Source organism: Dipodomys merriami, unplaced genomic scaffold (assembly GCF_024711535.1).
Source record: "Dipodomys merriami isolate MVZ:Mamm:240054 unplaced genomic scaffold, mDipMer1.0.p SCAF_34, whole genome shotgun sequence".
Lineage (NCBI taxonomy): Eukaryota > Metazoa > Chordata > Mammalia > Rodentia > Heteromyidae > Dipodomys > Dipodomys merriami.
The window spans coordinates 14,347,984-14,361,305 of NW_027204937.1; the positions used below are offsets into that span (position 1 = coordinate 14,347,984).

A 13,322-nucleotide genomic window follows, 5' to 3' on the forward strand; every position below is an offset into this window, starting at 1 on the left:
TTTAGTGCATTTAAAAAAATACGTTTTTGCCAAGATTTTTCTATCTTGTTAATTTCAACAGTGTTTGCCTTTACTTTTAGGAACACGTTTACAATAAAGTCTTGTTGGATTATTCCAACATCCGTGCCATCTTACCAACTATTGTCTTTGCCATGAAAGTTGAGATTTTTCTGGTTCTTTGTAAAATGGTAAATTTTGGCTTATATCCTAGATATTTTGAATATCATGTTATGAAACTATTATGTCTTGAAATAAATTCTTTAAAAGCCCTAGGTTTTGTTTAAATGCAGTAGAGGGTGTTATTTTTGTTTCAGCAGACAATTGAACAGGTTAGGTTCAGGCAGCAAGTTAGAACCAGCCCTTGGTGGGCTGTGGCTTCAATGTCAGCTCCACTTTTAATGCCAATTCAGATGTGTCCTCACTGTGCGCCCCCCAGTGTCCAGGCTGGGACTTGAGAAGTGGTTTGTCCCTTGGATCACTTCTCTCAGTTTTTGGGGTTGCTTTCTTTGAGTATCTCCTCCCTCCCTGTTTTCTCCCGTGTGCTTTCTTGGGCCTCCCATCTTGGTCTTGGCCAGAAAGCTGGGACTACAGTCAATACGTTCTGCTATGAATTTCCTAATCAGAGGCCAAGTAGTAGGAACCGGAGAGAGAAAAAAGCAATCAAACTACTCCATCCTTTTGGGACAACAACCCTCAGAAGAGGGCTCTTGGTTTTAAGCCTCTAAGACCTTACTGCCACTGCTGTCACTGCCACCAACACTGTGGGGCCACCTGGGGACTGCAATGAGGAAACAGAAAGGGATTAATTAAAAAATCTGTGAATTTTCCCCCTCCACCTGAGACTTAGGATTCCTTTTCTCACTCAGAACCATAACTAGAGATTTTTGTTGTACCCTGCTGTTCACCACGTGTTGGGCTAAGTCCTGAATTCAGATTATAGAATACTGGAGGAAAACTGGGAGATACACTGCTAGTTTGGTAACATACTGAATTCTGGTTTTCTTCCCAATCTGTCTGCTACTATTTATGCTATGCTTCAGAGTCTTCAAATAGCTCCGAAGTGCATTCTGTCTAGGTTGTTAGCTGCACTCAGTGACCAAGACAGTGTGCATAAACTCACTCTATCTTATCTGAAACTGGTATCTTTTTTCCTACTTTTAATTGGCCACACTAACAGAAAGAAAGCAAAGTAGGGCTCAAGTCCAAAGTTATCTTGCTGAAGTTTTAAAATGTCTTTGGCAATGTGCTACCCCCAATGTACAAAGCGGCTGCTATGAGGACTCCACCCAGCTCTTCCTCCTATGACTCCAGCCAGGACTGATCAGAGCATGAGATAGCAAAACTGCTAGCAAATGCTTATTGGAGAAAGAATAAGGCAGAACTGAGAATAAGGTAAACAGACACAATTCTGATTTAAAGCTGACTTTAAATCAACACTCCACTAGGAGCCATATTCCATAGTCCATAGCTATTTGCATATTAAACTGTGTGTGTGTGTGTGTGTGTGTGTGTGTGTGTGTGTGTGTGTGCGTGCGCGTGCGCACGCACGCACGCGCACTGAGGTTTGAACACAGCTAGGCAGGCACTAAGAGTTGAGCACTATCTCCAGAACTTTTTGTTTCACTTATTTTACAGGTGAGATTTTATGTTTGCCTACTGCCATCCTCAGACTGTGTTCCCCTTATCTACTGCCTGCTGCATAGCAAGGATCACAGGTATGGACCAACAACCTCACTTGTTTGTTGAGGGTCTCACTAACTAATTACCTGAGCTGGGCTCAAACTGTGATCCTTCTGATCTCTACCTCCCAAGTAGCTGGGATTATAGGTATGACCACTGTACCTGTCCTCTAAGAGAAAAAAAAAAAAAAAGGCTAAGGATCAAGAACTAAAGATTAATGAGAATAGAAAAAGCAAGAATTGCCAGGTGCTGGTGGCTCACATCTATAATCCTAGCTACACAGGAAGCTAAGATCTGAGGGTCTCGGTTCAAAACCAGCCAGACAGGAAAGTCTATGAGACTCTTATCTCCAATTAACCACCAGAAAACCAGAAGTGGCACTGTGGCTCAAGTGGTAAAGTGCTTGCCTTGAGCTGAAAAGCTGAGGGACAGTGCCCAGGCCCAGAGTTAAAGCCCCAACACTGATGAGGGGAAAAAAAAAGAAAAAAAAAGGAAAGAACAAGTGAGAACTATTTAGATAAGAATACAGACTTGAGCTAGAGTACCTAAATCCAAAATACTGATTCTGCCATTTGCTTGCTGTTTGATGTTGCACAAGTTACTTTATTTATTATAACATATATATATATATATATTTAGTGATATAACTTACAGTTATATATATACATATATATATATAAAACTTTATTTATGTCAATTCCTTAAACTGAAAATTGGGGATTACAAGTGTCTAACTTAGTACATGTAAAAATATGGAGAACCCTGTCTGACACATAATAATGTTCCCCTCCTTTTTTCCAGGCAACCCTTACCTAGGGTGCTGCTTCTTGACCCTTTTGTACATAGGAACATTTTATGCCATGTCTGACAACTCAAGATATGCCCTGTGTATAAGTAAAAAAAAAAAAAAATAAGAAAAATAAATAAATAATAAATAAATAAAAAGAAAAGTACACAAAAACCTAAAATGAGCCAGGCATTAGTAGCTCATGCCTGTAATTCTAGCTGTTTAGGAAGCTGAGATCTGGAGGACAACAGCTCAAGGGTAATCCAGATAGAAAAGTCCACCAAGACTCCATTTCCAAAATAACCAGCAAAGAGCAGAACCTGAGATATGACTCAAGTAGTAGAACACTAGCAAGCACAAGGCCCTGAGTTCAAACCCCAGTACTACCAAAAAACAACAACAACAACAAACTCAAACCCACAAGTGTACAGTTTAGAAGAAAAGCCTTAGTAATTTCACTCATATCACTAGAAAGAAGACACCAACATTCTAGAAGCTTCCATGTGCCCATCTCTTAACACATCCCTTGAATACTGCCATCCCAGTGATTATGGAATTCAATTCCTTGCTTTTGTTTTAACACTGAATTGTGCTCTAAACAAATGTTTTTTTTTTTGTTGTTGTTGTTGGTTTTTTGGGTCCGGTCATGGGGCCTGAACTCTGGGCCTGGGCACTGTCCCTCAGCTCTTCAGCTCAAGGCCAACGCTCTACCACTTGAGTCACAGTGCCACTTCTGGCTTTTTTCTTTTTGCTTATGTGGTGCTGAGGAATTGAACCCAGGGCCTCACACATGCAAGGCAAGCGTTCTACCACTGAACTACCTTCCCAGCCCCTAAACAAATGTTTTAATTTTACTTGTTTTTGAATTTTATAAAAGTAGAAAACCAAAATATATTGTTTTATCTGATTTCTTTAACATAACATGTCTTTAAAATTAATAAAAGTTTCTGCATCTATGTGTGTTGGCTAATTTTACTATTCTACTTGAATATAAGAGTTTGAATATTCACTTTAGGTATGTGGATTGCTTTTGGCAATATGAACACTTATTCTGAAACATGCATCTTGCATATATATCCTTATACAGATATATGTGTGTGTATTGTGTGTGCAGGTTTGAGTGTGTGTGTATGTGTATTCTGTAGGAAAGATACCTAAGGGAGAAACTGTGAGGTCATAGATCATATATTTTTTTCAAATTAGCTAGACACTATCATCAATTTTTCCAAAGTAGCTGTACCAATTTTCCCTTTAGCCAGAAGAATTTCCACTAGATCATATCTTTATTCACACTAGACTGTTAAAACTTTACAAGTTTTGCTGCGTAAGAGATATGTAGTGATAGTTCACTGAGTTTTAGTTTACATTTCTACAAGTACTAATAAAATTGAACACCTTAATATATGTTTATTGGCCATATGGGTTTCTTCTTTCATGAAATGCCTGTTCAAGTCTTTTCCTCATTTCTGTGTTTCTAAGTAATTTCTTTATTCCTATTGATTTTTGTAGTTCTTTGTTCTGGAATAAAGACCTTTGTCTAGGCTGGGTGCCGGTGGCTCATGCTTGTAATCTTAGCTACATAGGAGGCAGAGATCTGAAGACCCACGGTTCAAAGCCAGCCTGGGCAGGAAAGTCCATGAGAATTTATCTCCAATTAACCCCCAGAAAACTAGAAGCGGCGCTGTGGTAGAGTGCTGGCCTTGAGTAAAAAAATCTCAAGGGCAGTGCTCAGGCCCTGAGTTCAAGCCCCATGCCAAAACAAACAAACAAACAAAAAAACCAACAAAACCTTTGTCAATCATGTTATAAATATCTTTTTTTTCATTCTCAATACAGTCTTTTGGTTAAGAGAAGTGGTTAACATTTGGGGGTGGCAGTGCTGGGACTAGAACCCAGGGCATTGTACATACCAGGCCAGTGCTTAGCTACTGAGCTACATTTCCAGCTCTTGTTTTTTTGGGACAAGAGTCTTGCTACATAGCCCAGGGTAGTCTCAAATTGAGGCATGGCAATTTTAACGTAGTATTTTTTCCCTTTGGAAATTTATTCAGATTTTTTTAGAGATGAATGGATACAGGCTCTAAACTTGTACTGGGGACTTCTGGCAGTAGTATCACTACCTGTCAGTGTAGGGATTTCATAAGGAAAGGTGATAAGGGAGTTTCATCACAAATCCATGGTTTCATATGAAAAACCCAAGCTATCTGAGAACCTGTTTCCTTACAAATAATGTTTGGGGGCTGGGAAGGTGGCTCAGTGGTAGAGTGCTTGCCTTGCATGCATGAGGCCCTGGGTTTGATTGCTCAGCACCACACAAGCAGAAAAAACTGGAAGTGGCACTGTGGATCAAGTGGTAGAGTGCAAGCTTTGAGCTGAAAGGTTGAGGAACAGCGCCCAGGCCCAGAGTTCAAGCCCCATAACCAACAAAAAAAACCCCAAAAAACAAAAAAAGAGATTTCACAGGCAAAATGATTGTCTCTATTTCTATTTTTCTGGCAACAAATCAATGAACATATGAGCATAAAAGATGTATGAGCCATATTGGTATGTTCTAATTTAATGTAGCAACATTAATCAATCTTTTCCTATATCAAATAGATACAACTATTGGGGTTTTTTTTTTTTAAGACACCTTCCTGTCTGTCTACTCTATCTGGAAGTGCCTTTTTGCAGCAGCATTTTGGTGGAGGTACCTCAAGAACCTCCACCAGGTGTGAGATAACAGCATAAGGAGAGAGTATGAGTTCTAGAGTCACATGGAGCTGAATGGCCTTAATAGGTTATTGCACATCTTTGGGCATAAGTTTCTTTAATATAACCAAAGGTGTAAAAGCTTTGAATCATGAGGAGTAATTGTCTGGTACATTAAGTTCCCAGCACAAGGTACAAATTGTTGGTGCAAAGTGGCCATAACCATATTCTCTGAATATAGTTTTTCTTTCTTCTTGTTTACTCTACCATAACTGTCTGAACCTCATGGTGGGTGTGTGGGTGTGTATGTGCGCGTGCACACGTGCGTGCACAGACTCATATCCACTAAACACACAGGCCTAATGTATAATGATGCCTTTCCCCATACAAAATCATTCTAAGCTCCAACAGAGAAAGCAGCCTGAGGAGTAAAAGCAGCCACTCTCCTTGCTTACTGCCAGCATTTACTGAAGTATGGGGCAAGAGGATTGCCCCAAACTGGAAAAGCCATCTTCCCTGGCCTGGTGAGTCTGGGTTCAAAGGGTGATGTACCAGTCTGTGTGCCCTACACTGTAAACACAGCAAAAAGAGGGGAAAGTGTTGCTTGCCTGTATCTGTTACAAGTGTACAGTCAAGAGTGGTACTCCTCTCCTGGGGAAGGTCAGTACTTATGCACATGGAGGATGTGTGTAACAACATTCCACAGAATGGTGGCCTGGAGGTATGGCTCAAGTGCAAGAGAGCCTGTCTAGCAAGCACAAGGCCCTGAATTCAAATCCAGTTTTGCCAAATAAACAAAACAAAACTGCAATATAAAACAAAACAAAAACACATGTGTATGTTCTCAGGAAACGAAAAGAGCCTAGCACTCTGTGGGAGAGTCCTGATGCTTATTATGCCCAGGCTATGGAGTCTCTCGATACCCTCTGCCCCACTTTCTGAGGTGACTGAGGTGGGACATGAGCACAGAAAACAGACATCCTTTCATATGAATCTGGACTGCTTTGTTGCCATGTATCACAGCATACGTTGTTGTTGTTGTTGTTGTTGTTGTGTTGTGTTGTGTTTTGAGATAGAGTCTTGTTAACTTTGCTCAGGATGACTTTAAACCCTTGATCTTCCTGCTTCCACTTCCCCAGTAACAGATGTATATCACTATGCCCAGCCAATCAGTACACACTTTCAAAGCAACTGAGAAAATGCTCTGAAACATGTATCCCTGAGAAGCCCTAGGAAGCCTTTTTGAGACTTTCCCACAACTCTGAAATAGTCCTTTGCCCTCCCCGCATACTTTTACCTCATCAGATTCACTACACATATTGCCAATATTGGGAGCTGAAAAGATGATAGAGGGGGAAAAATTGGTACCTGAGCCTAGAGTTTGTCCAGCGGAGTCAAAGGAAAGAACCACTGAATCTGTAACACAAGAGGACAAGTTCATTTCTTTCTCCTTTCGGTAACACAACAAGCTCTTGCTGGCTCTACCCAAACTGCCCAGGGAAGAGTCAGGTAAGATGGAACTTAATGAAGGCCCAGGCCCACCCATCCAGTGAGCCAACAGGTCCTGCCACCCACCATCCCTTGCCTCCTGACAATCAGAAAAACATCTCAAGAGAGTGGTAAACTTTTGTTCTCTAGAGGTGTTTCTGAAAGATTAGGGTGAAAAATCTTTGCCTTTTCTCAATTAAAACAAAGCAAAGGGGCTGGGAAGGTGGCTCAGTGGTAGAGTGCTTGCCTTGCATGCATGAGGCTCTGAGTTCAATTCCTCAGCACCATAAAAGCAGAAAAAGCCAGAAGTGGCACTGTGGCTCAAGTGGTAGAGTGCTAGCCTTGAGCTGAAGAGCTGAGGGACAGCGCCCAGGCCCAGAGTTCAGGCCCCATGACCGGACCCAAAAAAAAAAAAAAAAAAAAGCTGACATGGAGCTCAAAGTGGTAGGGCACTAGCCTTGAGCACAAAATCTCAGAGCTAGTGCCCAGGCCCTGAATTCAAGTCTCAAATAAATAAATAAATAAATAAAACAAAGCAAAATAAAACATCCTTTCTGCATCAGGTTAAAGGCAGTGACATTTCCTCTTTGTTCCCTTTTTCTACTTCCATATTCAATTTTTTTTGTAACTTTTTTCTTCCAAAAAGACTGAGTGGGCTATAAGAATTCACAATACATGGAAAATCAAAGAAAGGAAAAGTAGCATATAATGGGGAAATGTTAGTGCAAAAATACATGCCATTAGGACATTTACAAACACTGAAGTTTTAATCAAGGAGAGTAGAGCTCCCAAACAGCCAGAGCAAAAAAGGAGAAACGAACAGTTTCAAAACTCAGTGCTCACAATGTATGCATTCGTTCTATTCATTCAAATGTTCAGGAAATACTTATTGGGCATCTACTATGTATAAGATACTATAGTACAGCTTTGAAATATGGCAGCAAACATAAAAACCTTGGTCTCTACCCTCATGGATCTCCCTGCCATCAATCTAGGAAAAAGAAGTTATCAAAGGATAAATTGTTTAACTAGAAACTAAATATGGAGTTGGCCAACTAAGTTGGCTTCTCTGACTTGGACTAGTAGCTAAAGGGTAAATGAGGGCCAAAACTACCAGGAATGGAATAGGCATTCCAGGAAGAGAGAAAGCCACATGTAGAGACCTGAAGAGGGACCAGACATTTCAGAACAACTCAAAGACCAAATGTCCAAACCAATACTACAATGATCAGAGAAAACTTTCTCTGTATAAGTCTGTATCTTCAAGTTAGTCTCCCTCCCTCCCTTCCTCCCTTTTTCCTCCTTCTTTCTCTCCCCCCTTATGTCTGAACTCAAGAGCTTTACATTTACTAGGCAGGTATTCTACCACTTGAGCCACACTCAGAGTCCTTTTTGCCTTCGTTTTTCAGATAGGATCTCATGTTTGTCCCTGGAACCAGCCTCAGACCATGACTCTCTTACCTCTGCCTCTGTAGCTAATATAGGGATACTTCCCTACATCTGTATATCTGGCTTGTTTATGAGGTAGTTTCACTGACTTTTTTTTTTTGCCTGAGCTGGTCTTGAATTTTGTTCCTTCTGTCTCTGCCTCCCTGTAATCTTCCTAGGATTATAGGCATGTGCCACCATGCCTAATTTCTACTGAGTAGCTATGACTCTTATAAAGCTATTAAACTAGTCAATCCAAAGTGATGACATAAAACTAATACATAGCTCAAAAATTATAATTATAAGAGGCACCAAAATAACCCAGACCCATAAGGGATCAGATTCAAAAGACTCACTCATTACAAAGCAGTATCAGCTAGATATATGTAAGGTTAGCATCTAGCCAAATTCACCCCAGCATTGTCCTTTAAATCTGTTTGTATATCATTTTCTCTAATTGCAATTGGAAATTCAACACAATAGTTGTCATAACTGTAAATAGCATCTGTTCTCAGGGCTAGACTAAAAGCTCCATAAAAGCAGACACAACATTTTATTTTATTCACTGCTATGCTACCAGCCAACACCTGACACTTAGTAATTATTTGCTGAATCACAGTGCCCAGAGAAATAAATGGACCAGAAATCACAGGCAATTCTTCATAACTATATTTCCTCACAACCATACGTTTACTAAGAAACCAGGTGGCAGAGAGCCGGGGGATATGGTTTCTGCTTAGGAACTGGAGACAAATATTCTGAATTAACCAGTTAAGGGCAGATTCACATGCATTGAAACCTACAGGTTTCTTGAAACCTGTAGAAAAGACAGAGTTGCCATTGTTTTACAAAAATGTGAGGCACAATTAGTACCAGATGGTTGAACATCCTGGCTCATATAAGCAAAGTCTCCTTTATCAACATTTCTCACTTGTCTCATCTCTTCCTTTTAAAGAGATTTAAGGTATAATTTACATACCTCAAAATTCACTCATTTAAAATTTACAAATCATTCAGAGTTGATCTCAGGTCCCACCTCTAGCCACACTAAGTTCCTTCCTGGCTCTATCATTTACTTTTCTAAACATCTGCCTATCCTTTTTTGCTGTGCTGGCCCTGATAACCCCTAACCACACACATCCCAGCCTCCAATTTAGCTTATTTCCATCTGTCCTTTTATTGATTTTTCTAAAAAGTATACTGGACTGTGTAATTGATTAAAACCCTTTTATACCCTGGAAATATTAATGTATGTTAATGAAAAATAATATGACTCATTAAAGCCCTTCTGTAACCTTGTCATATGAATGTATGCTAATAAAAAAATAAAATAACCTTCCCTGACCTGCTGTAGCCTGTTAGGCAAAGTTCTTTACCTGTTTTTCCCACATCTGATACCTTAATATGCCTCATGTTCCAGACATACGAAACTGCTTGTATTTCCTAGAGAAGTGTATCCTCATGTTTTTAGTCACAGACATGCATAAAGACTTCTCCCACTTTTCTATTAAGACTCCTCCTCCAGCCAGTCACTGGTGGTTCACATCTGTTATCCTAGCTACTCAGGGGGCTAAGATCTGAGGATCATGGTTCAAAGCCAGCCCTGGTAAGAAAATCCATGAGAATCCTATCTCCAGTTAACCACCAGCAAACCAGAAGTGGAGCTAAATGGTTCAAAGTGGTAGAGAACCAGCCTTGAGCAAAAAAGCTCAGAGATATTGCCCAGGCCCTGAGTTCAAACTCCAGACCAAAAGGGGGTGAGGAGAAAGACTCTTCCTTCTCCTCTTTTTCTCCTTCTCCTTTTAGCAGAGTTGGGGTTTGAACTCACAGCCTTGTGCTTGCTAGGCAGGTGCTGCTCTATTTGAATCATACTCTTACTTTTTGATTATTTTTGAGATAGTCACCATTTATACCCAGGCCAACCAGGACCTTGATCCTCCTATTTACATTTCCTGGAGACCTAGAATGACAGGAATGTACCACAGTACCTATTTTTTATTGGTTTCATGACTTTTTTGCCTAGCCTTGAATGGTGATCCTCCAAGTAGCTAAGTGTGAGCCATTGTACCCAGCAATATCTGCTCTTCTTGAGGCCTTCTCTGATCAATTCTGTTCTCTATCTTCTTTAGACCCACAATGCACTTCTATAATTAAATTTTTAGACTGTGTTATAAATCTGTGATTTCTCTTTTTCTTTCATTAGCTGCAAGTTTCCTGAGGACAAGAATTATTTCTTCATTTTAAGTCCTTTGATGCCTAGCTCAGTGACTAACACACAAAAATGGCAATGTGTTGATTAAGCTAAGGAATGAACTGCTAAATGTCTTTGATTTAAAGACAATATTATTGCCAGGCTCCAGTAGCTCACACCTGTAATCCTAGCTATTCAGGAGGCTGAGATCTGAGGACTGGAGTTCAAAACCAGCCTGGGCAGAAAGTCATGAGGCTCTTAACTCCAATTAGCCACCAGAAAACTGGAAGTAGCGCTGTGGCTCAAGTGGTAGAATGCTCACCTTGAGCTGAAGAGCTTAGGGACAACACCTAGGCCCAGAATTCAAGACCCACGACCAAAAAAAAACAGAAAACAAAAAAAGAAAAAGATGAAAAAGATGGTATTATTGGGAAACTGGGGGAGAGAAAAAGAAGGGATGACATTGTCCAAAAAGAAATGTACTCATTACCTGACTTTTAAAATTGTAACTCCTCTGTACAACCTTAGTAATAGCAATAAAAAAATAAAAAGTTGAGGGGAAAAAACATCCATTCTGGATATTGATCTCATTCAGTTCAAGTTAATTCAGAACCATTCTTGTCCTGTGAGGTTACAGGGATTCAAGCCTGGCCATATACTGGGAAGATGAAAGTGCTCACACATGCAGCCCAGAGTGAGTACAGAAAGCATGCTCTGAAGTGTCTAGGTGACAGATCACATCCACCTGGAAGACCAGAACAGACCTCTGAGGAGCTGACTGCTCAGAAGAACAAAAATTGAAAAAAAGAATCTCTAATTTTTTATTGCAGTTGACAATAATTTTTCCAAATGCAATTTACCATCTTCATACTCGGAAACAATCTTGATTTTGTCTTAAAAAAGAAAACAAACCCAGGGCTGGGAAGGTGGCTCAGTGGTAGAGTGCTTGCCTTGCATGCATGAGGCCCTGGGTTCGATTCCTCAGCACCACATAAGCAAAAAGAAAAAAAGCTGGAAGTGGCGCTGTGGCTCAAGTGGTAGAGCGCTAGCCTTGAGCTGAAGAGCTGAGGGATAGTGCCCAGGCCCAGAGTTCAGGCCCCACGACCGGATGCCCCCCCCCCGCAAAAAAAAAAACACCCCACAAAAGTACAAAAAAAAAAAAAACACCAAAAAACTTTCCAGTAAAGAAAAAAAAATGTAAAAAAAGAAGTAAGTTAAAGTTAACTGAAAGTCTGGTGCTTACTGAAGACTAAAAATGACTAAATGTTAATTAACTGGTTATGTCAGGGTGGGTAAAATTATAGCTTATGTTTATTCTCAGTATTTTTGTAAGAATTCTACAATAAATACACATTATTTTTATCCTAGAGAGAAGCTAAGCAGAAAAAGGGAGAAGCTCACTAATAGTCCCAGATACTTGGAAGGCTTAGGTGGGAGGACTGCTTGAGTCTTTTAAGTTCAAGGCCAGTCTGAGCAACACGGTGAAAGTTAGCCTCAAAATAAATAAAGTTAATTAATTAAAAAATAACTTTCTAGCATGGTGCTGGTAGCTCACTTTTATAACTCTAGCTACTAAGGAGGCTGAAACCTAAAGGATTATGGTTCAGGGCCTGCTTGGGCAGAGAAGTTCACTAGACTCTATACACAAAATAACTAGCTCACACCTATAATCCTAGCTACTCAGGAAGCTGATATCTGAGGATTGCAGTTCAAAGCCAGCCCAGGCAGGAAAATCCATGAGACTCTTATCTCCAATAAACCACCAAAAAACCATAAGTGACACTGTGGCTCCACTGGTAGAGCACTCATCTTGAGCTGAAGAGCCGAGGGACAGTGTCCAGGCCCAGAGTTTCAAAGCCTCACAACCAATCAAACCAAACCAAACCAAACCAAACAACAACAACAAAAAAAAACAGCATAAGGCAAGGCTGGAGGTATTATTCAAGTGGTACTACTGAGCATGAGGCTCTGAGTTCAAACCCTAGTACCAAAAAATTAGCAACAACAAAAAATATTCCTAATCCAGCTCTAAAATTTTAACCTCTAATTCACTAGTACCTATGCCAAAGGATCTCTTTCATTACTTACTGTATGTTCTGAAAGGCTGCCCATCTTTTTAGTTAGAAGTCATCTTTCTAATTTATCCCTACTATATCAGTCTCTCAATAGAATTTTGCCTTTCCTTTTCTTCTGCCTTCTTTCCTTCAAATATTATCAAGTGCCTGTGATATGCCAGGCCCTATGCCAGATATAGGGATAATGAGCCCAGTAAGAGGTAGTCTTTGCCTTCCAACCAAGGAAGATAGAAAAGTTAGTAGATGTTTAAGATAAAGTATGATAAGGGTACTCAGGATGGAAACACCAGGAAGCAGCAGTCTTACTTGGAATAATGATCAGAGTCTTGGCAAACATTATCTTCAATGGTAATGCAATGAACTTAAGAGCATAGGCCTTTAATACTCAGATAACGCAAGTGAGAGGGTTCATATTTCTGGAGGAAGAAATATGTAAGATGAGATTCATTTTTGCTTTGAGGATTAAAGGCACAGACTTCATAAACAGTTTGGCTAGTCTTTATTTGTGTTTATTCTAAAGAATGTAAGATTATTTTACTTGTAAAACATTTCACAACTAATGGAGAAACTTTGGATTCAATAAATTGAGAAGTTTGCTTTGAAAGAAACAGAGCACGAATATCCAGACTCTTTTCTCTCCAGCTAACAAATATGCTATTTTTATTTCAAGCATCCCAGTTTCCAGCTGTTCCTGGCTCCCAGGCCAGAGGCAGCCATGTGGTATGTTGCAAAAGTGACCAAATGGCATTAGACCAAACTACAACGTAGCCTTGTTCAATGAAGAAATCTAGAATTTACTGGAAATTTTTTATTATGGTCAGATGTTTCCTGTGTCTGGTTTACGAAACCACATACAAAGAATGTAACAGAGTAAAGAGAATGGGGCTCAGTCTTCTTAGCCATATTGGAGAGAGGTTTCTAAAGCACCAAGTATGCAGTGAATGAATTGCATTTTGGTGTAGTGTCTGTCAAGTATGCATTC

General features: G+C 40.0%; 1 protein-coding gene across 6 annotated transcripts in view; it reads right to left on the reverse strand.

Annotated features, from left to right (window-relative positions):
- LOC138803431 (CMP-N-acetylneuraminate-beta-1,4-galactoside alpha-2,3-sialyltransferase) overlaps positions 1 to 13,322 on the reverse strand; it is a 179,641-nt gene that overhangs the window by 111,768 nt on the left and 54,551 nt on the right. For 5 of the 6 annotated variants that reach the window (XM_069987433.1, XM_069987428.1, XM_069987431.1 and 2 more), the window contains exon 3: positions 6,527 to 6,574. The exons of the other annotated variant lie outside the window; for it this stretch is intronic. In XM_069987433.1, the coding sequence (XP_069843534.1) occupies positions 6,527 to 6,574 (48 nt within the window). The remainder of the gene's footprint in view (positions 1 to 6,526; positions 6,575 to 13,322) is intronic. 6 annotated transcript variants of the gene reach the window in all.